Raw genomic sequence first — 23754 nt, 5'->3', positions numbered from 1 at the left:
AACGAACATTGGCTTCGGTAGAGTTACAAGTTCATCATTTTCTCTCCACTTCACAATTGCGGACATGACCTTTTATTCATCCGTGGCACTGGAAAAAAACTGATGTATCCCGATGAATAAAACGTGGACTGGAGATCATGCCACTCTACACAATTATAACAACAAGAGAAAAAACTTTACAATTTCATGCATACAGATAGGTTTTAATGCTTCAAAAGACATACAAGAGTGGATGGCCACAGTAAACTTGAATTTATTGACATAAAAACCAATATAACTTCTATCCTCTTATCCTTACACAGGTTTGACAAGACCGTGAAAACAAAACAGACAGACAGACAAACGGAAATCTACAAAATAAAACAAAAAAACAAAAACGATGGCAGCATCACTGCTGGTTCTGGAAATTTACAAGAATTTGTTTCTCCTTTTTTTATTGAGAGGAAAGTGTTAAATTTGGGTGTACTGCATCACAATGAAAAATAAAGCCAAAGATCTACAAGCAATATTGAGTTAACAGAAATGGTTCAAGTCACATATCTGAAGATAAAAAAAAGGAAACAAAATAAACCTATGTAAGAAGGGCTGTAAAAATTCTGTGGTAGATACTAGTGGTCATAAGCATAGAGAGTGCATAGTTTGAACAAAGAGCATAATTACAATAAGGGCAAAAATAGAAGACCAACAAGCGATTTTTTGACGCTGCATGAGCAAACACTTTCATCTGGTTAATTTGGCGACCTGCTCCCACAAGGAAAAATACTCTTCAAGTTGTTTCCCATACAAAAAAAATGATTTCAAGCCACCATGTGCCCTTAAAGCTAAATATATACCTGAAAACCTTTGGTGGAAGGGTTTAGGGTTTCACACACCAAACAAAACTTTGGACCATGTCCCTTTTGGATGGCTTGCCCAATCACAAACATGTCCCACTTCTCAACTCCCATCAGTTTGATGTGGCACAGATGATCCAACAGCAAGAGCCATAATGCAGCGTCTTAGAGCAATGATATGCAAAGCCAACAGCACCATCTTAGTCTCCTCTCGTTATTCCAACATTTGGTACAAGTTTCTCATCTCTGCGGTCCGCTGAAGCAGGAGATAACATACGCCGCCATGCTGCACTGATCTGTGAGTGGATATGTAGAGAAATGGCATGCAAACACCACCGCCGGGAGAAAAAACAAAAAAACAAAAATGGATGCAGCAAAGATCCACCTGCGTCGAATGTGGTGGTTTAGAGTCATGGGGCTGCTGGTGACGGAATATTATCACCACAGATTTCCTTTCATTCAAACAACACAAACTAGAAAAATACATAGCACCACAGAAGAGAGAAAATAGCACCTAGGTTTGATTTCTTTGTGTTTTCATTAAATGTGACAACATCTCCCATTGCATAGTCAGACAGATGTGTATTTGAGGAAAGAAATAGAAGCTGTTTATTAAGTTAATGATATTACCATCAAGGTGGCTGTTCAAAAGTTCAGAGGGCAAAAAAAAGGAGGAATGTATTATTATTTTTTGTTCGTGACGCAAATCAAACTGTCACATAATATCACAGAGCTTGTTTTCGTCTTTTATTTCCATTCTGTTTTTAAATTACAACAAGGTGTGCTCCACAGCCGCAACAAGACAGGACTTCCCAATTTGTGTTTTTCTGTTTGTTTTTTTTCAATTTACAAGTCGAATTTCCTCACTTTCAATATATTTCCACAATTTAGATGTTATCCCCGTATCCATTGTTCCTACCTCACAATAAAAAGTCACATGCACGTTTTGAAGCCAGAAGCAATAAACATTACCAGGAAAAATATACAGAATGTACTTACAAACATAAAAATTATTTATATATATTTATATATATAAGGTCCATTCCAAGGGAATGGGGAGAGAATTATGCACAAACAAAGCTCCCGTAGTGAATGAGCAAACAAACCAACAAAAGACAAGTGGAAAAAGCCAAGGAGACGAGGGAAAACATGAGAGCAGAACTTAAGAAAAGAAAAAAGAGCCAAATCAGATGGAGTCCGTGGCAAATACTGCGACCGTCTGGAACGGCTGCAGCTCTCAGGGTCGCCTTCGTTGTTTGGGTCAAAAAAACAAAAATCAAGAGTGATGTCATGGGGCTAGGGTTGTGTTTGTTGAAAGTGTTGTGTATGAGGCAGGATCTGACATCCAGTTTCAAAACTTGCATGTGATGGAGAAGGCACACTGAGGTTTCAAGGTTATTTCCTCTATTCCTATAGAATTTCACTGTATTCTCAACTTGATTTCATTTTACTCATACTTGTTGCTTTATGGAAAAAAAAGTTACTTTTTTACAAATAGAATTGTCCTATTCTTTTTCAATTGTTTTTTTTCTGAGAAAACAAATATATGCTTTTTTTTTCTCCATTTGTTCAGTAAACAGTCTTAGCCGATGAAACAGACAGGGCCCACTTCGAATCCAAACTTCTGCGTGGAGCCGCCAAAATCGTTGAACATGATGTCCACAAACGGCACCTGTTCCACCTTTGGTGTGTTAATCTCAAGTACTGTCTTTTCGTAACCCTTTTTCAACTGTGGGCGAAAAAAAAAGACAGCAGGAGGGAGAGTTAGTGTGTGGAAAATATATTCTTCAGAAATAAAAACATCACACACTTCTGCAGGGCTCTTATTGACTGAACCACTACAAAGACAGCAGAAACATAATGTTCTGACTGTTCATCAAAGGAACCCTGCCAACTGCTTACACACGCACACACACACACACACACACACACACACACATCTCCTTGACTTACCGCACAGCCATCGACCACGGCGCGGATGTAGGGGTTGTTATCATAAGACATCTCCTCATCGTTGGAGCCCAGGAAGCGGATGGCCTTGTCGTAGTTGTCCTGATCCTGGTCGTGCCAGGCGACCGACTGGTAGCAGTTGTATGTCATGTTCTGTCTGGCTGCGGCGCTCAGCAGCCGCATGAAAGTCATCTGGACCACGCCGATGGGGTTGCCCTCTGCATCCACGTAGGAGAGCTGTGAGAGAGGAACACAGATGGATTGAACAACAAAAACGTAACACTATAAGAAGGGACCAGTGTAAAGAATGAGTGGACGGAGAGGAAGAAGAGATTCACTGAATACTATGTAATGTCTATACTGTGCAGTGTTTTGGGACATTTTAATTAAACTTATGATTAGTAGCTCCTGTTATACTGCTGTTTGGATTTCTAGGATGTTTTTCTTTATTGACATTGTTAGAAAAAGGAGATGTCACTCAGGGATAAAGTTAATATACTACCACACTAAAAAGCAGGTTGCTAATATCATTAAAAAGAAAAATAATAAGTATATCCTTTTCAGCTATGCACTGCAGTTCTTTGCAAACCTTACTCCAACAGGAGGCAAAGTACATTTGTTAAGGGACTCTTTTTACCTGTGGATTAATACACATTTAGTGCACTATTAAGTATTAACAACAGACCAGAGTGTGTGGGACTGAATCAAAATAAACTACAATGCCCATGTCAATCGTAATAAAGGAACATGTCAGCCAGTGCACCTCTTGTGTTTCACTAATATGTTTTTAATGTTAGTTTTGTAGGAGTACAGTCAATAATTGTTGGTTTCTGTCTTTTCATTGGGATTTGTTGACAAGCCAAAATATCCAATATAATCCCCATACCCTTAATGTGGAAGTAGATGACTTTTTAACTAGCTAGTGTGCTAGCTAGCTAACACTGCCTGCTTATCAACTCCTTGATGACAGAGTAAAGTAACTTTCACCCCTGCTCATTTTAAAAAGGCCACCACAAGGAAATATGTTCTTTGTTTAGATAATCAAATCAATAGTGGATCACAGATGTTAAGTTTTGGCTGCCATTGTTAGCTAGTGTAGCTAGCACGCCAACATTTTCCCAGGGCAGTGAAAGCAAGGCTTAGAGGGACCAATCTGAATGTAGATTACATAACATAACATAAACAAAGTACACATTCTCTTGCAGCGGCCTATCTAAAATGAGCAGTGGTGAAAGTCATTGTGTTCTATTGTGATTGAGGAGTTGATCAACTGATAGCATCAGCTAGCTAGTTGAAAAGTTGTGATATGTAAACATACGTAACATGGCATATGTAAATGTCTCTATGGGAGAGTCCCGCATCAGGCTGGGTCACCCGTGGGTACCCGCCACAAAAAAAGGTGATTTGCAGGTGGGATTTTGTCTAAATTTTGTATCCAGGTTCAGTTCTGGGTGAAACATATAACATGTGGGTTGTATCGTGGTGTTTAATTTTTAATATATTAAAATAACATAAAATAAATAGTAATAATTGAATTAAATTGAATGTTTTAACATTTTAATCCTATAACTGTTGATTTTGTCTTCTGTGCCAGCTGGAATATAGGAGCCGCTTCAGTTAGGTGCATCACTAACAGGCACATTAACTGTGGAGATGTGCTGCGCAATATGATGAGAATAGGCGGAAAATATTCATTAAATTGTATTATGTGAATTACCTTTGTTTTAAAATATATTATCTTTGTTTCGCATGTATTAAGTGTCCCATTAAGTGAACGCCATATGGTGATTATAGGACTTGCAGTTTTCATGTAGTTGGGTCTGGTCAGGTTGTGGAACTACTTAGGTATATGTGTGAAAGGTGGGGTGGTTTTCAAAAGGAGCGGGTGCTCAAAATCAGACCTGTGCAGGACTCCAGGCTTAAGATGAGCATGAAATAAAGTCCTTATTTGTTAAACAATGTATCAGATGATGATACTGTATAGATAGGTGCAGAATCTTCCACGGTCTAATGCCTGGAAGCTGTACTGATGTGCAATGCTTAATGTGGAAAAATCTGCCATCAAAGTACAAAAAATAAGCATAACTAAACACCTCATTTAAATGTTGATTTTGTAATTATGTAAAATGTATATCCGATATGAGCAAATTATGGTAAGTACATGAAAATGTAATTATCTTAATAGGAAATATGTTGGAGTAATGATATGTTAATTGCCTGGTAATTAACCTATAATTAACCTAGAATTTTGATGTTTCCGCCCATGTTAGAGAAAAGTGAGATATTTTCCATTAAGCTGATTATATTGCTTTGTTATCTGTACTGATAAGATATCAGGTTTAGAACCAGTCGCGGTTCAGTTTTCAGTGTAATGTCCATAAGTGACTATCTGCATACCAACCATCAGGAATCCATTAGATCCACATAGTCGCTTCGTCTTTCAGACAAAAAGGACTTACTGAGAGTAGAGCGCATGCAGCATTCACACCATGCAGCCAGAGCAGCAAACCGTCTGTGAGTCTGGATGTGGTCTTTCTCGACTTGTTCTTGCTCATAAGCCAACGTACACACACACACACATACACACACACATGCACATACAAACCCAGAGTACCGACACTCAAACTTGACATTAACAGAATGCGCTTATCACCCTCTCTGTTTATTTGTGCAACAATTTAGTGGCCATGATTGATTTAATTAGCTTATTAATCACAAGATATAAACAATGAAGACTTTGTTCTGCAATATGTCTATGAGTGTCGGCACCGTGGCTCAACAAAGTGCCACTGTTCTGATGTTTTCATCCTCAGAGTGGGTGGGTAGTCTCATGCTTTTCTCATTTACCCCACTACTCCTCATCCCCTTCCTCCCCGGCCCCACGCAGTGTGTGGATCCAGCCCAACATCGCCACAGAAACATTACCTCTTTATCATCACAGCCGCAAGTCAACAGTGACTGAGTACCCAGAAGCCCCTGGGTGGTGACTGAGTGCCTGACCTGTTTGACTCGGAGCTACTCTGCCGGATCTAAGTAGTGTTTAAGGGAGACACTGGGAATGTGAGTGCAGCTGAATGGCTGCAGCAGAGAGGGAATGATACTTATTTGTCCCCCCTTATGGAGGATAGATGACCTGCTGAGGCATGAAACCTGTTGAGAGCTACGACTAAAAAAATGTTATGTGTAAGGAAGAGAGGAGTTAAGTGATGTATTCACTCTCAGGTGTTTTTGTCCCAACTATTAAATCAGCTATGTAAGAATATTGCTTCCTGAGTCATGGGAGTGTCAAGGCACACAGTCACTCTGAGGAGATGCTCTCTTAATGCAGTAGAGGTGTGGATATATACTGAGCAAATTTAAACAGTCAAACAGCAGCACATTGTTTTCCATTTGTTAAACTCCATTAGATGTCAAATATAATGTCTCTATGGTCCACAAACCTCTCCTCCATTTCCTGTGAGAGCATCACCCATGTTTTTGGACTGAAGGTGAGTGCAGCTCGTGCTGAATCATGCACCACAATAAAAAAACAACCAACAAGCAAGGTGTCACTGCACAAACATACTCTGTAGGGCAGAACCAGGACCATGCAGAGCCTTAGGCACACAGACTCCAGGCCTCAGCCAGGACTCTGGGACCGCAGGCGGGGCCACTTACCAGGGAACCTCTCTTGTAGTGACTATACCATGTGCCTGGCGAGTCTTTGGGCCATTTTGCCATTTTGCTCTGTAAAATATAAGAGGCGTTCAGGGAAGGGAAAGGGACTTGGGAAAGTCCGGAGTCTGGCTTACCAGTTTACCACGTTTGAATTCACTGAACCAGGAGCCGGGATTCTCTTTTACCCAGGAGGTGAGCCTAGCCTGGGGGCATGGATCGACAGAGGAGGGAAAAACAGCAGTGTTAAAGAAAAGAAACACATCTGACAGAAACACATCGCATCTTTTTTCTTCCTCCCCTCTTCCTCCTCCTGTATGTCCTCTGAGGAGTCTTCCAGACCTGAAACAGCATTCAGTAAGATCAACCAGACCAAGCGGTCCAGGGCAGAAAATTTTAGTAAGCCATTATGCCATTTTGTACAGTACAAACTGTAGCTGGCAGCTAATTGCTGCTGAAAAATTCATGAGTACACAGTGATTAATTAAGAAATGATCGCCTGCAAGGAGCTCTTATACGGCGGCCTCTATGCCTGCTGTTCAGTGTTAGCGCTGTGCAGCCATGGTGCACTAACTTTGTTATGCCATTAAAAGCTGTGAATTGGCCAACAGGGCACAGCTCTAATGATTTCAGCCATGACAATGATGAATTTCTCTATAATTAGATAGCAGGGTTTGATATGGAACTGTCATCAATAGCTTAATGCGTTAATGAATGATGAGCCGGAGATCACTTATCACTGGGAGATGGCACACATTAGACCCATGCTGCCTTGAAGGTGACCTTCAGTTGTTCTACACTGGAGTGGACTGTGCAGAGGAGGAGAAATATTCTCTCTGTGACTCTCTCCTCTTTGTGACTGTGACTCTGTACAGTGCGTGGACAGTATAACTATGTGCTCTCATAATAACTGTGCCAATCTAAACGCACGTGGGTGTGTTTGCAGTCTCTGCTGAAAGACTGACAGCGCAGGCTTTTCTTTTCACCCCCGACACAAATGAGAGCGGCCCATCACCAGCACGCTATAAAAAGTCTGCTTCATTATTCTAAGCTTAAGCAAACTCCTGCTCCTCTGAGGCTCGGTGAGTGGGATCATTAAAATGGCTGTAGCACTGTGCTATTACACAACCCCCGACTTGTCAAAGACAGTGTTCCCAATGTTTCACCACTCTGCTACTCTCGTCTCCTCCGCACACTCATGCATAATGAACCAAAAATCTTCTCAATGTGTCTGTCACCTGCCAAAGGCTTTACAGGTCCTTAATGGTATTCGATCTAAAAATGGCACAGAAACAACAGCATGGACGAGTGAATGTGTGTGTCTGAATGAGGGAGTCTCTCTGCGGTTACCAACTGTCAGAACTAAACTGAGATTTAGTATGTTTGTAAAATAACTTTGGCCCCGCAGGGAACTGCAGGGAGTCCTGTTGCGTTACATTCTTGGTAACAACACACAAGGTAATCTCATGGAGGCTAATTATATGGGTACATGAGTAGGTACAATAGAGTTGCTGTTGCAACTAGCACTGTCTTGAGATGTCGGGGTTATTTATACAGTGTGTGCAGTGGTTAGTCCCAGACGTGTGGAAAAGAAATCACTCACTTATCTGGAGTATTCAGCTAATGCTACTTCACTGTCAATCAAATCACAAACTGGAGGCTAAAATAATAGTGTTGTTTCCTTTCTCTTTTTCACACTACATCATCTTGCCATCCCAACCTTTCTGCGTTGTGTTCAACTGAACTGTCCAACATGTGTATTTGCAAGTGTTTGTGTACTTGCGAGCAGGCTTACCCCTTCAGATTTCTTATCTGGGAAGATGCAGCTCTCTCCACCCGCTGTGAAGTTGCAGTAAACCTTGAAGGAGTCCCGAGAGCAGCCCTGGTTTGGATCAATCCAGTACTCACCTGGAGAAACGGAGAGAGGAAGAGAGAGCATTAATAGAGTGGTATATATAATTTGAAGCCTATATTGTACTCCTTTAGGTCAAGGCACCGTCCGACATTGTATGGCCTGGCTAAAAGTATCTTTCATGTCTCTGTGTCTACACTATCAATCTGTATTTTGCCAATATCATATTTAGAGATCTTGTATTGAGAAAAAGTCACCAAACTGTTTGACATTGCTTTGCCTGAAGCAAACATTACATATCTTGTGAAACAAAATATACAACACATGGTGTTTTCTATCAAATTCAGCATTAAAAGTTTTCCAGCAAGTTTGAGATAATTTACCAAAAACATTCATCTTGTGATTTCTGCTGTTTGATAACATCATTATGCAGAGATGGAACATGGAAAAGCAAATATTTGCAGTAACTAGTAATATGTAAACCATTGCAAGTGCCATGCAGCTGTGATGGATTAGCTGCTGAAATACTGAAAATGTGGCGTGTAATGGTGATTGATTCTAAGAGCTGCAAATAATGATTATTTTCATCATGGAAAGATCTATATTATTTTCTCAATTAATCAATAATCAGTTTGGTTAGCAAAGATTATCTGAAGCCCAGCGGGAGATAAAGATAATCTATTTACTATTGTACAAGAAAAAGACAAGCAGCAAATCCTCCCAAATGAGAAGCTGAAATGGGGGAAAGTGGAATTTTTGCTAGAGAAATGACTCCATCAATTAAAGGGATAGTTTGGATCTTTTAGAGTGGGGTTGTATGAGGGACTTATCTATTGTCAGTGTATTACATGCAGTAGATGGTGGTCGCCGAAACCCCAGTACGGACAAGCAGGCAGAAGCAGCACCACAGAGATTGAGTAATGTACTGCTATGGAGGGGTCAGCAACAAAAGGTATTTGAGCCACCGAAAAAAAAAATCAGCATCAGTTTAAGTGTAAGCTATATTTAGAATAATTTAACCTCTTTACATTACCGTCAGACAAAGATATCACACAGGGAACTGAAGCCGTTATATCCCTCTCTGCAAAACCAAACTCCATTGAGGAAAACAGTCATTTAACATCACTGAACGCAGGAGCTGCTGGTGTTTGTGTTATTGAGTTGCTTTGGCATTTAAGGGTTTGTTTGGATTTACCAAAGTCACACAATAACACAAACAAATTAACTGAACGAGGCAGCGGTAGATCAGCAGTTCCTGAATCAAACAAGCTAAAATGACTTTTTTTGTTAATGGCAAAAGGTGGCTTTGACAAGAGCAAGACCAGGACCTGTTCATGGCTTCCCCGTCACAAAGGGTGGTCTTTGGCAGGGTAAAATAGTGAGAATATCCTAAATATATATTGATATCAATTGATTTTAGGTGGCTGCAATACGTTTTGTCGCCGATCCCTCCACAGCGGTACAAATATTAGCTTCCTTGTCGGTTGTCCTGCCTGCCTCTGCAAACTGGGGGCATGCTGACCGCCATCTACTATATGTTATACACTGACTATAAATGAGTAAGTAATACAACCCCACTCCAAAAGACATAAACTATTCCTTTAATTATTATCAAATTAGCTGCCAATTATTTTTCTGTCAATTTACTAATCAATTGATCAGCTGTAGTTGTATTGTATACTCAACAGGACATATAACAGGTCAGTGACTCTGACCTTCTAACCCTGTGTTTTCAAGCCCAAAACCCCCATTAAGCTAACCATGGCTTTTAGGTGATGTACATAAATTTGGGGGTGTATACTACTTGAGGTGTATGTGTATCACATAGGTGTGATTGGAAGGGAGCTAAGTTGTGGCTCCCACAGTGAGGCTTGCAGCCAAACAACAGAGCTCAAATCTGCATAGTATGTGGCCAGGGCTCTTTTTTTCCTTCAACATTTCTAGAGAGCTGCAGTGTGATAACAGCCATTTCAGTGGAGTAATTAAAAACTGCAGAGGGGAAAGATTAGACAATAGACCTCATGCCTCATTTTAGACGGAGTGTAATACAAACCATCAGGGAAATCAGGATGGCAGAGCTGCAGGTCCTTGCAGGTACGAGCGGGGTTGCTCTGTGTGCCCAGTGGGTGCTTCATCTGCTCAATCTCCAGTTTAAGAGAGTTAAGCGAGCCAAAGATTTCCTCCATGCCGTCGTCGTAGTCCTTGTAGTTGGCGTCCACGGCTGCTTCGTCCAACATCTGGCTGGCATCTATGCTCCTACGAGTTCTGCCCTTCATGGAAGACTGGATAGGGAGTGGGTGGATGACATCGCCGGGAGGGCCCTGTTATAGAGAGATGAAATGAGGAGAGACAAATGCCAGTCAGGGAAAAGGATGGAGATTATGTAAATGTCTGGAGATAATGACTCACACTGGGGATAAGATCCAAAATGATGATAGAGTACAATTCAAAAGTCTTTGACTTACAGGAGGGCCAGGAGGTCCAGATACACCAGTCTCTCCCTTTGGTCCAGTTTGACCCTAAACAAGACAAATTAAAGCGATGATTGATCCTATAATGATTAATAAGTGTCATGATTCATGCTTGTTACTGTTTCTGATGGGATTCAGCTTTGAGTAAAACACTTACCGATGACCCTTTAGCTCCTTTGGGACCAGGAGGACCCTAAAGACACAAAGGGACACAAATCAATATAAGCTTGGACATTATACACCACTCTGTTACACACATGCTGCAGTACAACACGTGATGAGTCTTACAGGTAATCCAGGAGGACCAAGGGGACCAAGTGGACCTGAAGGACCAGCAATACCCTAAAGGGGAAAAAGTGAATCAATGAGTGTTGTGTTACAACAGGTGAAGCATTGTTTATTTCTGATGCAACACTACTGACAAGGGATTATTAACACTAGTGACTACATTTTGCTTCTGCTAAATTTTTAAAAAGACCACAAAGACAAAGATAATCAATAAGCTTCAGTGGGATGACTATTGGCACAAATACTCTGCAGCGCTCACTCTGTTTTTGGTATACAGACTTATAATAGATTGTGTGAGCATGTGTGGGCTTTTTAGTATGACTCCAGTGTAGTTTTGTTTACTTACATTGTCTCCTTTTGCACCATGTGATCCTGGAGGACCAGGAAGACCTCTGTCACCCTTTTCTCCCTGTTCACCTGGGGGTCCGATGAGACCAATGAGACCAGGATGGCCCTGAGGGTAGAGAACAACACACACATATCATCAATACAGCAGTCAATAATACACCATCACAAACATTAGCCATATAATACATCTATCTGGCACACCCTCTAATCGTTAGGGTAATGATTTGATGGCTGGAGGGAAACAACAGAACTAATCAATCTGTTAGCAAATAGGTCCATTAGTCACACTGTTAAGCTTATGCTCTACATCCGACATTCAGCTGGGCAAGTAGCTCACCTTTTCTCCTTTGACACCAGAGTCTCCTTTCAAACCGGGTAAACCAGGAGGACCCTGTGAGAGCAATGATACATTGGAGTTAGCGATTACTGTTGATTAAGGATTCAGATCAGATCGTACACATTATGTGAGAAACCTCAGTTCAGAGGCCAGCAGTCACTTCTACTCACCATAGGTCCAGGAGGTCCATCGGGGCCTGGAGAACCAGGTAGACCTTGCTCTCCCTGCACAAAAATAACAATTACACTATGTTTTTACCCCCGGCTTGTAGGAAAACATGTTTCTATAAATAGCATGACTCCTCTACTTTCAGCAGTTTATTGAAAACCATTTATGTACACCTGCTCTGTAAGCTGTTTTAACAATACTACACGACATCGGGATATGGCTGTGATAAATTGGTGTGACGGTAAGAAACACTTTACTTACAACTGGGCCAGGGATACCCCTGAGGCCTTCAGAACCGGGCTTGCCAGGTGATCCTTGAGGACCAACAGGACCTGTCTTTCCTTGGGGCCCTTCCAATCCAGACTCTCCCTTTCAAACAAAAAGAGTATGCACACAAACCATTAGATTCTTGCTCATTTGTTGGTGACTTGACATTGTTGATGTAGTCAGTGAACAGAATATCTGTATTTGTTGGATCTATTACCTTGGCTCCCTTCTCTCCTTGTCTTCCCTCAGGTCCTGCTGCTCCAGGGGGGCCCTATTAAAAAAAAGATTACAAAGATTAATGTGAAATACAAAGGCAGAACATTTTCAGCATTTTGACATCGATAATATTTTGCAATGACAAGGACGGTACTTACTCTCTTTCCTGGTGGTCCAGAGGGACCAGACTCTCCAGTGGGTCCAGGAGAACCCTAGTTTGAAATTTTATGAAATAAAAATCAATCAGTATGTATTTTGTAATTTAAATAGAATGTCATGGAACAATTTCTTTTCGGCACATAGAGTGGTAGTTGAACACAACTGGAACACAATACTCACAGCTTGACCAGCCTCTCCATCATCTCCCTTGTCACCAGGGGGACCGTCTAACCCCTGCATGAGAAATGAACACAGCCCCAGTTATACTGCATTGCATTAAAAACAAACAGTAAAAATAGACTTTGCACCAGTTTTTCTTTCATGCCATACGTACAGCTGGACCAGGCTCTCCAGGGGGGCCAGGGTCACCAGGGAAACCACTTGGACCCTGAAAATCAATAAAAGTTGCATTACTTTTTCTGAGAGCTGGCTGAGGTCACAATGGTTGTCCTTTTTGTGAGCTAAAATAGGTAGTGAGAGTACAATGATTCATAAAATAGAGTGTCTTTTTTGAGTCAATGGTGGAAAAAGACTTACAGGGCTGCCTTTGGGACCATCATCTCCGGGGGGACCCTTAGGGCCAGGAGGCCCTGCTGTACCAGCTGGACCACCCTCTCCCTTTTCTCCTCGTTCTCCTCTTGGACCCTGGAATAATACGCAGTGCGTTAGAGATTGTTTTTTGTAAAACAAAAACAAGTGCAAAATGACAATGGAAACTTTGAAAATTGAACAGCCTAATTATACTATATGGTCATTGTAGATAAAATGATTTGTAGCCCAGGTATTGATCAACAATGATTCAGTTGGTGATGAAATTATTGTTGGTCCTTCCATTTTTTGTTGGCAGTTCATGTAAATATGGAGGAAAGAGAATGGAATAACTCACTGGTGGACCAACTTCTCCCTGAAGACCTGGCTCTCCTGTTTCACCGGCATCTCCCTGATAAGAGACAGAGGTAGAGAGAGAGGGAGGGGATATCAGAGGGTGAGGAGACACATATATTATCAGAAAAGTGATTTGTTGATCTAACATGGTTCTAAAAATCCCATCATTTACAGCAGCCCTCACTGTCCCGGTGCCCTTGTCACCCAAATGGGGATAGAAAGAGATGACACAAGAGATTTCAATCCATCAAGTGCAGGCAGGTTGGGTGGCTGGAGCGCAGGAGGGCGCTGACCTCACTGTTCTCCCTGGACCCTGCCCATACATCTTGTCCTCTTTCCCCTGCCTTATTGGATAGTTGCCCTGTTGACTCACCTATACACGAGGCACTATCGTTATTCACTGTCACATACGGCTACCATCCTCTCTGCTGGGGTTTACTGCAGATACAGTCTGCCACACCTGTTTAAGGTACAAATACCAGCTCATGTCATATTTGGGAGACAGGGTGCCAATCGATAGCACAGCTCTGCAGAGCCAGAGCCAAGCTGTGAGGTGATGTTATGATAAGCATGTCCGTATTCTCTCTAGCAGGAAAAACAGCTCTGTATTGTGAGCATCAGCTGATACTCTAAATTAGTGTCTGGCTGCCTTCCAAACCCTCTCTTGTTGCTGTCAAGAAATCCACTCTAAGCACTTGGTATGCCTGTTTAAAAGCATGACTGATCCTCCTGTATTAGGAGCTGGTCTTAATGCAATGTTGCATCTGAGAAGCTCTGCACATGCCTCGACTCCATCCTTACAACAACCTGCTCCTGTTCACCACAGGGCTGCTGCTAAAATCTGCTGACAACAGGAAAACCGAGGGCATGAAAGACAGCTGCTCATCACAGATATATGAGGGATGTGTTTACAAAAAAAAAGAAAAAAAAGGCCTGAGCTCAGTCACTTGTCAGCTCCCTTAGCTGGCCAATAAAATGCCAGATCAGCTAAAGAGTGATTAGCCAAAAGAGTGCTGTGTTTGTTTGCACAGGAGAAGGACAGGCTATCCTCTGGGATATTATAAAGGGGCAAAAGGTGATTCTATTGACTCAACCAGATAAAACAAATCAAACCATCACTACGGACAGAAAGTGATGAAAAAGTGCACAGCGCTGCAGTCCAACGGCTGCAAAAGCCACTGATGCAGGCCTTTCATTATGAAACAGCAGCAACAAATGCTGATTTTTAAGAGGCTCCTTTTAATAATGCATGTATCATCTTGCAAGTACAGTGCCTTTGAGTATTTATTCATACTCTCTTCACCCAGCGATAGTTCTGCTGGGGATGGGCAACCCGTCCATTGGATTTGCTGTGCATCTGTCATTCTGCTGCGGATATAAATGATCATGGCCCACTTACAAGGGTCTCATATAAATAGGCATGGGAAATATTAATGGCTGCAAAAGCCTTTTAAAGAGGTATCATTCACAGTCTTTACCACAGAGCACTCAAACAAACTGCTAGCACACTGAAACTGTCACTTCCAAAGTGTTACAAAAACAAGTCAACTGGATAAAAACTGAATGACATCTATCTTAAAGTGGGTTTACATTAAAAATGTGCACACGATCAGGTGCCACAGTGGTTTGGAAAACAAAACACTGAGCCCACTTGGGGGCCTTTGTTGTGATGTCTACCATTCTGGAAAAACTGCATCATCTTTACTTTAAAAATTCACATCAAGAGAGACATGGCAACTCAGTTTCTTTGGAACAGGACCAGAGGTGCCATCTGGAACAAAAAGGCTGTAGCACGATGAATACATTGTCAGCTGAAAGAATACATTTCAGCAGGTTGAGTGGACTTCCATGGCGGCTAATCACAACTGTTTCTCACTTCCAGTTTAAAAGTTTCAGTTCAGGCTGGCTTCTCCAAGCGAAGACTGTTTTTCTCTGGGAGTTGAGTCCCAAAACACGAATACATAATATGTCAAATATGATTATACAGCAGTCCAAATACAGTCATCAGTTAAACTGATGTTCCAGGAAACAATTAAATCACAATTTCTGTGTGTAATTATGTGCAAAATTTTGTTTTGGTAGACAAATACCTGTGAGGTTAGGGTGCAAACTTGAAGTACAATAAATGTGAGTTTACTGTTTGCCTAATTTTTTGTTTACTGAAGTGATTATATTGTCCATTTACTTAATTGCTGACAGGATAGATATAATTAGTATCAAATGAAAAGAGCTGCAAAACAACATAACTGAAAGGAGTTTATGTGACTTTGGAGATGTCTGTGTTTACACTTACACCAACTAAAGTGGCAGATGTAATTTAAAAACATTTGCTGCCAAGAAAGCCATCAAAAATGGCATTATGTTACTCGAACTGCTTAAACAAAACTCCAGCTGCACCACTCTACTCTTCAACAAGACATCTGTCTTCCAAAATTTGTTAATCTACATGAAATATAGAGGTGGGGGCTTCAACTTTGAAAATTGTCTGGGGGCGCTGTCAAGTCAACTTGCCTCACCCAAGCATGAGACCCATACTAAATATCTGTTTCTAGATGTCTAGTTTTCAAGCATACCTAGCCCAGAGAGGTTTACCTTTTCTCCAACAGCACCAGGGTTTCCAATGCCACCAGGAGGTCCCTGAGGTCCATCAGCTCCTGGGGGTCCTGAGGGGCCTCTGGGACCGGGGGGACCAGGTGGACCCTATATGTAAGAGAGGATACAGTCTATTGAGTAAAGACATTTCATATGCAAACTGCTAATGTTATAATGTGATGTACTAAGTCATTCATATATATACATATACTGTATGTAAACACATATACACTTACCATCTGACCAACGTCTCCAGTTTCACCTTTCTCACCTGGTGGACCAGGCAAGCCCTGAGGAGTGTGCAGAGGGTTTAATCACATTGTCTCAGTGTTTCTTAATGATACATCAATGACCATAGTTTAAATGTTTGATCACAGTCCGCACCTGCAGCCCAACTGGACCTGGAGGTCCGGGGAATCCTCTTGATCCTTCGTCTCCCTTCTGGCCGAACAGACCCTGCTGACCTCTGGGACCTGGCTCACCATCTGCACCCTGCACAATGCGACAGATGGAAGGAGTCACGATCAGAAGATGTAAAGGCTGGTGGTACTGTTGGCCTACCAGATACAGTAGATGAAGCGCTGCATGAGCTGAACACCTAATCCAAACTCGACACTTACAGCAGGACCGGGCGCTCCAACAGGTCCCTGAGGGCCGGTGGGACCAGGTGGACCCTGCAGAGGAATAGGAACACATCGAAATGTCCATCAACTCAAAAACTTGAATTCAAAGTTATAATGGATCAGCCGTACAATCTCAGGTGGTCAAATGATACGTAAATAATGTATTTATGGTTGCTGTAAATAAACAACTTACATGTTCTCCTTTGTCACCTTTGCCTCCTTTCTGGCCGGGCTCTCCAAGCTCTCCCTGTGGAACGACACGATCACATTGTAAAAAGAAGACAGATAAAACTCTCAAGTCAAAGAAATACACAAGCGAGAGTGAGATAAAAATGTGACAGTGAATAATGTTAAATTATCATCAAACACCCAGAACAGAAACTGACATATCAAAGCACAATAAAAACCTTTACTCTACTGTATCCCACCTTTTGGATCTTTTTTAGAGATCTGTCAATGGATATTTCAATTATATCTCTTCTTCTCTGACAAATAGTGACAAATATAGTTCACATCTGAGGGGGGGCTTATCGTGATGGCTGAGTTACTGGCACCGTTACCAACCAAAACACAATAGATAATTAGTCCCGTCTCAACCTGTTTGCATGAGCATTCCCAGAGTGAAGAACCTTGCACCATTCTTTCAAAGCCTCCTCATGCTGTGGGTGTTTGGAGAAATAATGTTAATATCTGCCAAAGCCAAAGGCATTTACTTTTGGGTTTGAGTCAGACAATGCTCTTTGTGAGGCAGTATTAGTCTTAAAATAAAGGCCTTGGAGTTGTTCGTTCCCTGTGGACAGAACTTATAATGAGAAAGTGTCTGAATGTGTGTAAACATTAGCTTGAGAGATCCTTTTTATCTGCATGGCAAATACCCTCTGTATTCTCTGTGTCCGTCTGCACCATGGGGACCAATGTAAGGCCGGTTAAGAACTGAGGCATTCTTCAAAGGATAAGAGATTATCCTCAGAGTATCTCCGTGGCTGATCTTCCTGCAAATGTTTTTAGAGGGGGATGAGGAGTTGTTCTTGCTTCTGAATACTAAAGGGTCACTTTCACACATTCTGTCATTGCCACAAAATTCCTCCCTCTCCTCTGTCTGTTTGTAGAGAGGAGAACAAAGCTGCAACAAGGCAGGTTCGCCTTTTAAAGATCTGTTAATCGATGCAAACTCTGTCAGACAAATTCCCCTCAGAGTGTTTAAGGTCACAGGGAAAGAGACAAGAGGATCTCTGGCTTAGATCTCAACTGTAAAGTTCAGTGTCCTTTTAAGGTGGTAACTGTGCTGCATATTAGCGCGCGTGTGTGTGTGTTTGTGTGTGTGTGTGTGTGTGTGTGTGTGTGTGTGTATGCAGAGCACTCTGAGCTTTATTGAATTTTATCATTTTTCTTTTTAAGTGGATGGGAAAAAAAGATATGAAAAGTAACTCACCTTGTCTCCGTCCTCTCCAGGTGGTCCGGGAGGTCCTCCAGGTCCTGGCAGACCCACAGGTCCCTGAATACCGTCTCTTCCAGCTGGTCCTTGAGGTCCTTTCTCTCCCTAAAATATGTTTTTCATAACATAACACCATGTTGTCAGCCATGCTTATTATGTGAAATGTTTTCACCCAAATCGTGATAGAAATATTTTTTATTGATCTGTATGTCCCATAATCTTGATAATTCAATGTTCTTACCGGTCCACCTTTCTCTCCAGCGGGGCCTGGAGGTCCCTGGGGGCCAGGACGTCCAGGGAGACCAGTAGGTCCAGCAGGGCCGGCGGGACCACGCTCACCAGGAGAACCCTACAATACCACCACACAGTAATGTTAGTACAGGACAAGTATTGAAGACATCTAAGTGTTAAGACTGGAACAAAATCATAACATCAGGCACATCTACCAAATAGGTCAGACCTCTCTTATGTAAGTAGCAAACTGTGCATATCATTATATTATATAAGAGCCTAGAACAACTGAGGGTGGGAACTTTGCTATGAAGACAATCCCCAGTCGTGGAGACAGAATAGGTAAGGTGAGAGTCACAGTGAGAGAATGAGAGTGACAAACTGAGGATGTGGATGCAGTAAATCGTACTCACAGCAGGTCCAGGTGGGCCGTGGGGTCCTTCATTCCCTTTTAGGCCGTGAGCCCCCTGCAGAACAAAATAAAATGAAGGCATCAGAGACAAACACATCTGTTGGGGAAGCACACATCCTGCCTCATGCTGGACTCCCAATCTTCAAACAGGCTCAGTGTGAGATGGAAAACCTCCTATAGTCCCCAAAGTGGAGGCTGAGAGCAGCCGGGGAGAACAGTGATTTACTAAAACTGCTGCAAACATCCTTCATATTACAAAGGAACAGGTGTATCACAATTTTTTTGCATCCTAGAGTTAAACTAAAAGCTGTTTTCTGCCGTTGATTTTTTTTCTAACAAGTTTGCTGTTAGAAAACAGTGTGAATTGCGTAACTACCGGGACATGACTTTGTCAAGTTAGAATAGAATAAAAAATTTAAAAAATGAACAGCCTAGAGCACACTGTTCTTCTTCTGAAGCCCACTCAGGGATGTGATATCATGTCTGATTCTAGAAGTTTAACCACAGTCTTACAGAGATTTAATAGCCCAGAACTATTATGCAATAACCAAGCTGTGAGAGATACTGAATTTGTGACATGCTTTTGTGCTGAGCAGAAGGGAATACTAACCACAGGGCCAGGCAGACCTCTCTCTCCAGGGAAACCTCTTGGCCCAGGAGGGCCATCCTTACCTGCTGGGCCAGCAGGACCGGGGTCACCCTGTGGATTAAAACACAATGCCATTAACTGTGTGTAAAATTAGTGTTATGGTCAAATGGTAAATTTAGATAAGTGTTCATTCTACAAAACAAACACTCAGTATGTGATGGGGACAGTGTTATCACTGGTATGTATTATACTAAAAAATGATTTACCTTGGCTCCTTCTTTCCCTGCAGCTCCAGGTAGACCCTGCTCACCAGGTGGGCCTGGGGGTCCAGGATGACCCCGATCTCCCATTGGTCCAGTCTCACCTGTTGGTCCCTACAATAGAAAAAAAAACAAAAATAAAATCATATACACTACCACTCTAAAACCCAGTTGCAGAGGAGGTGTGAAGAAGAGGAACTACAGTATAAAGGAACATTGTGAGCAAAATCAACAATTCAATAAAAAAAAAAAAAGATGTTACAATTTCTCCATCTATTACAAACCACGGCATGGAGAAGCTGAGCATTTGCTGTGTGGGAGGCCTACTAGTCATTAAGGCCACATACAGCTACGTTATCATCAATGTTCTCAGCTGGCATTAGCAGAGCGGCTGGGAGGGAAAGTCTGTTAAACGCTTATGCATAATGGATGAAGAGCCCAGTGTTAATATGAAAGAGGATAAACAACACTTAAGTCATGGCTCGTGAGATATAAGTATGAGGATAAATCCATTTTTCGTCTGAAAGACAAAATGCTGGGAGCATTCTGGTAGCTTTACTAGTGCACATCTTAATGATCACCCACGGGTTTCTGTACAGGTACCACTACAACACAACTTTTTGGCATTTGATTGCAATTATCCATTTGTTAAAGTATGAATGCTGCCTTTGTGTTGAGAACACAGGGAACAGAACAACTGCAAAGAGAAAAAGAAAACTGAAATTTTAAGGCTGCGAGCTACAGGTCTTGATCGATGAAGTGTAGAGGCATTCCTCAAAACTTCAGACAAGGAGTATTTGGGTCAGTGCTGACTGTGACCAGTGTCATTTTAAAATAAAGTAATGAATTACACAATACTTATTACTTTAAAAAAAAAAGTAATGCATTACTTAATTACTCCCTGTAGAAAGTAATTCATTACAATACTTTTGTGTTACTCCACAACAATGCCTGAAATGCATTATCAGGTAATATAAAATATATCAATACTTAAAACATTATAAAAAAGTTTGACCTTCCTTACACCACCTAGTAGAATTCCCAGTTGCCTTAAAATAATAAAGCAATACTAGACAGCATCACTGTTGTCAGCATGTCCCATGAGTTTTTTCTACCCACCAATTACGCAGATAATTGAAGAACTTATGTATCACAAGTAACGGCATAATTGTTTAATAAGTAACTATAATGTGATTGCGTAATGTGTTATGTTACTACAGAGAAATGTAATGTGATTAGACAAATGCATTACTTTGTAACATTGGCGTGTCACCCCTTATGTTTAGGCTTCAATTATCACCTCCAGGGCTGAAAAATGAAGCCAACACAGAAGTGCTATAAACAGCGGTTCTTTAAATGGCAACTTGAACCTGGCTCCAGAAGCTAGTCAACCCCCATAGACCCCGGTGTTAAAATGCCCAACTTTACAGCAGAAATAAACATGTTTACAGCCTGTGCAGGGGGGTGAATTTTTATATAACTCACCCATTTACGTTTTATTAAAGCTCAAAGTTAAGTATAATTGAGGGTGGGCCACATTGAGACATTGAGGCTGTCTGCTGATAAGTTTCCTTGACCTCTCAGTCAGAGCCATCCCTCGCTCCTCCACAGCACCAGCCTCTCACACAAATATGGTCAATTCTGGCTCCAAAAAACCAAGAAGCCCATGGCCAAAATGTTGAAATTGAGGTTTGAAAATGGAAGTCCACAAACCAACGGGTGACGTCACAGTAGCTACATTCATTATTTTTACAGGCTGTGGGTACCAAGAACTCTTTGAAGATACTAATAATTTCACTTTGACTGCGTGTGACTATATTAGTACTGATCTTTGTGACTTGGACGGATACTGCAATGAGGCTCATGTGCATAGAAGGGGTGAAATTTTGCATCAACTGATTTTGAGTTGAATATGAATAATATTCAGTATTTCTTAATAGAGATTTGTCTATGCACAGAAGAATCAACCAATATAAGTTGTGGTGATAATACTAACCGTACATGTAAGGGAGCAATACAGCAAGATGATCAGAGACTGTGACTCACCTGTGGTCCAACCACGCCTGGGGGGCCGGGAGGGCCAGTCTTGCCTTGGAATCCCTGTTTATTACAGAGGCAAAAACAGAATTACATGACATACGAGTCAAATGACTCTGTTGTACACAGATGCAGAGCTGTGTAATCAAACTAGTTTACTCACGGTCTCTCCTCTCTGTCCAGGATGTCCAGGCAGTCCATCTTTTCCTGCAGGTCCCTGAGAAATACACACAAATAGATGACTGGATGTGTAAAGAATGCCAAAGGAAAAGGTATGATGGGTTTACAAAATAGTGTGTGTGTGTGTTGTATGAGTTTGGACTCACAGGAGGGCCCTTTGGTCCTGGGAAACCTGTTGGTCCCTGAGGCCCTGGCAGACCCTGAAACAGACAAGAAATGAATCTTGGTTAATAATCAGTTGACTCTACATGTTATGAGAGTAAAATGACCTTTGATAACAGTGTGACGATACCTACCCTCTCACCGGGAGGTCCTGGTGGGCCGTCATTTCCTGAGTTACCCTGAGGAGGCAGAATGAGGAGAAAATGGTGAACTTGTACCACAACATATGCAAGAAAGTGGCAGTAAAATAAATGTACGCACCTTGGGTCCAGCTTTTCCTGTTGGTCCTCTTGGTCCTCTCTCTCCTCGAGGTCCCTTGATGACAAGACAAAGTGATTAAAATCATAGAAAGGGTCCTGAGAGATTTTTGTGACCTGAAAATGAAACTGTTGAGTGTGGGTTCCCCTTGAGCATGCACAGGTTGAACCTCCATTTCGTCTCAAGTGCCAAGCTCGCCATCTGTATACAAGCACGTGTCTGCTGAGTAAGACTTACCGTCGGTCCCCTCTGTCCGCGTGGGCCAGGCTTTCCTGCTGTTCCCTGTGGACACAGAGAACACACACAATGATCAAAGGAGTCACGTCATTAAGAGGCTGCATCCTCTTGAAGAATGAATCTAATGCCAGCAGACAGCAACATTTGCAAACAGATTTCAACAGAATTGGGCAATTTAGGAGATCTTCTTTTATCATTAATAGTAATATCATCTGTTTAGAAATGAGCATCAGCATTTATCATCACATACATTAGATTCATTACTATTTCAGAATAGGGCACATAATAAACAATAAAGCACAACATAATAATTTGAAAGCAATGGTACAATTACTGTGCTGCATAAAACTTTAATGAGAAAAACAATTATATCTTTTGTGTGGCTTTTAAGTTTTAATGAAGTGCTTTGAAACTGTGTTAATGGCACTGTTATCCCTCTCTGTCTGGAAGCTTGGTCCCATAAACATCACAAATGTTTTGTGAAGATGAAAAGCTTTATGTGCCTTGCTCTACTCGTGGTGGCAAACCATTACTCTTGCAGCCAGGCTAATGGCCCGTCCCTTAAACAAAGAAAATGAAACATTGCTCAAGTACCGCAAAGTGATAAACAATGCTTTTGGTGGTTCCAAATGAGTTGTGTAAGTGGTAAAGACGAGGGAATGCAATTGTCTTTCTGTCCTTGGTGAAAATCTTTATTTTAGAGCCATGCAACTTGCTCCAGGTTGATAAATCTGGACCTCGGACAGGAGCCTGTCTCCAGCACTACACCAGTATTGATCCAACCCTTGTAGGAATGAGAAGAATAATAAGGAGCCTATCTGACATACCCGAGCTCCTTTCTCTCCATTGGCGCCAGGGAAACCTTGGAAACCTTGAGATCCCTGTGTGAGAGAAAGAGAGTAATTAATCATTTGATAGACAAACCTTAAATATTATAAGCCTTGTTTATTCCCTGAGATAGCACTAGCATATTAAATGCAACAGGAGATAGGGTGCACCATAAATAAAAGCAGTGTTTTATTGTTGTCGTATTAGGGGATGAGGGCTGGCACCAAAAGGCATATTCAAATCCCCGGCTCTTTGATCAGGGAGCTTCAAGCATGTCCACTTGTCAGACTGCGGCTTTGCCTCTGAGAGGCTAAAGGATGAGCCATCAAAAGTTTAGCAAAGCAGCCTTCACATGCACATGTATGAATTTTTTATTCTCTTTCAAATACACACAGAAACATGCATGTGTTGTGACACTTTTGCCAAATATATTGTGGTTCAATATGCTTTTAACTTACTCTCTACTGATACCAGTGAACTAA

At 41.7% G+C, this 23754-nt stretch overlaps 1 protein-coding gene across 2 annotated transcripts in view; it reads right to left on the bottom strand.

Moving 5' to 3' along the window:
- Positions 1-237: 237 nt before the first annotated feature.
- The window catches only part of col5a1 (procollagen, type V, alpha 1), an 89072-nt gene continuing 65555 nt past the window's right edge, over positions 238-23754 (bottom strand). Inside the window, exons 32-66 of one of the 2 annotated variants that reach the window (XM_033646867.2) lie at positions 23272-23325; positions 22445-22489; positions 22211-22264; positions 22084-22128; positions 21934-21987; positions 21771-21824; positions 21617-21670; positions 19577-19684; positions 19332-19421; positions 18723-18776; positions 18320-18427; positions 18076-18183; positions 16837-16890; positions 16641-16694; positions 16405-16512; positions 16257-16310; positions 16021-16128; positions 13430-13483; positions 13081-13188; positions 12878-12931; positions 12724-12777; positions 12543-12596; positions 12386-12439; positions 12163-12270; positions 11904-11957; positions 11734-11787; positions 11395-11502; positions 11049-11102; positions 10918-10953; positions 10755-10808; positions 10343-10610; positions 8233-8345; positions 6441-6509; positions 2787-3020; positions 238-2562 (exon numbers count right to left, since the gene is read on the bottom strand). In XM_033646867.2, coding sequence (XP_033502758.1) covers positions 2416-2562; positions 2787-3020; positions 6441-6509; positions 8233-8345; positions 10343-10610; positions 10755-10808; positions 10918-10953; positions 11049-11102; positions 11395-11502; positions 11734-11787; positions 11904-11957; positions 12163-12270; positions 12386-12439; positions 12543-12596; positions 12724-12777; positions 12878-12931; positions 13081-13188; positions 13430-13483; positions 16021-16128; positions 16257-16310; positions 16405-16512; positions 16641-16694; positions 16837-16890; positions 18076-18183; positions 18320-18427; positions 18723-18776; positions 19332-19421; positions 19577-19684; positions 21617-21670; positions 21771-21824; positions 21934-21987; positions 22084-22128; positions 22211-22264; positions 22445-22489; positions 23272-23325 — 2883 coding nt within the window. In that variant the 3' untranslated portion in view covers positions 238-2415. Of the gene's footprint in view, positions 2563-2786; positions 3021-6440; positions 6510-6574; positions 6644-8232; positions 8346-10342; positions 10611-10754; positions 10809-10917; positions 10954-11048; positions 11103-11394; positions 11503-11733; positions 11788-11903; positions 11958-12162; positions 12271-12385; positions 12440-12542; positions 12597-12723; positions 12778-12877; positions 12932-13080; positions 13189-13429; positions 13484-16020; positions 16129-16256; positions 16311-16404; positions 16513-16640; positions 16695-16836; positions 16891-18075; positions 18184-18319; positions 18428-18722; positions 18777-19331; positions 19422-19576; positions 19685-21616; positions 21671-21770; positions 21825-21933; positions 21988-22083; positions 22129-22210; positions 22265-22444; positions 22490-23271; positions 23326-23754 lie in introns of both variants that reach the window. The other variant, XM_033646866.2, reaches the window with a different exon arrangement.

This window comes from Epinephelus lanceolatus, chromosome 19, assembly GCF_041903045.1.
Source record: "Epinephelus lanceolatus isolate andai-2023 chromosome 19, ASM4190304v1, whole genome shotgun sequence".
NCBI lineage: Eukaryota > Metazoa > Chordata > Actinopteri > Perciformes > Serranidae > Epinephelus > Epinephelus lanceolatus.
This window is presented reverse-complemented; position numbering and strand designations above follow the sequence as displayed.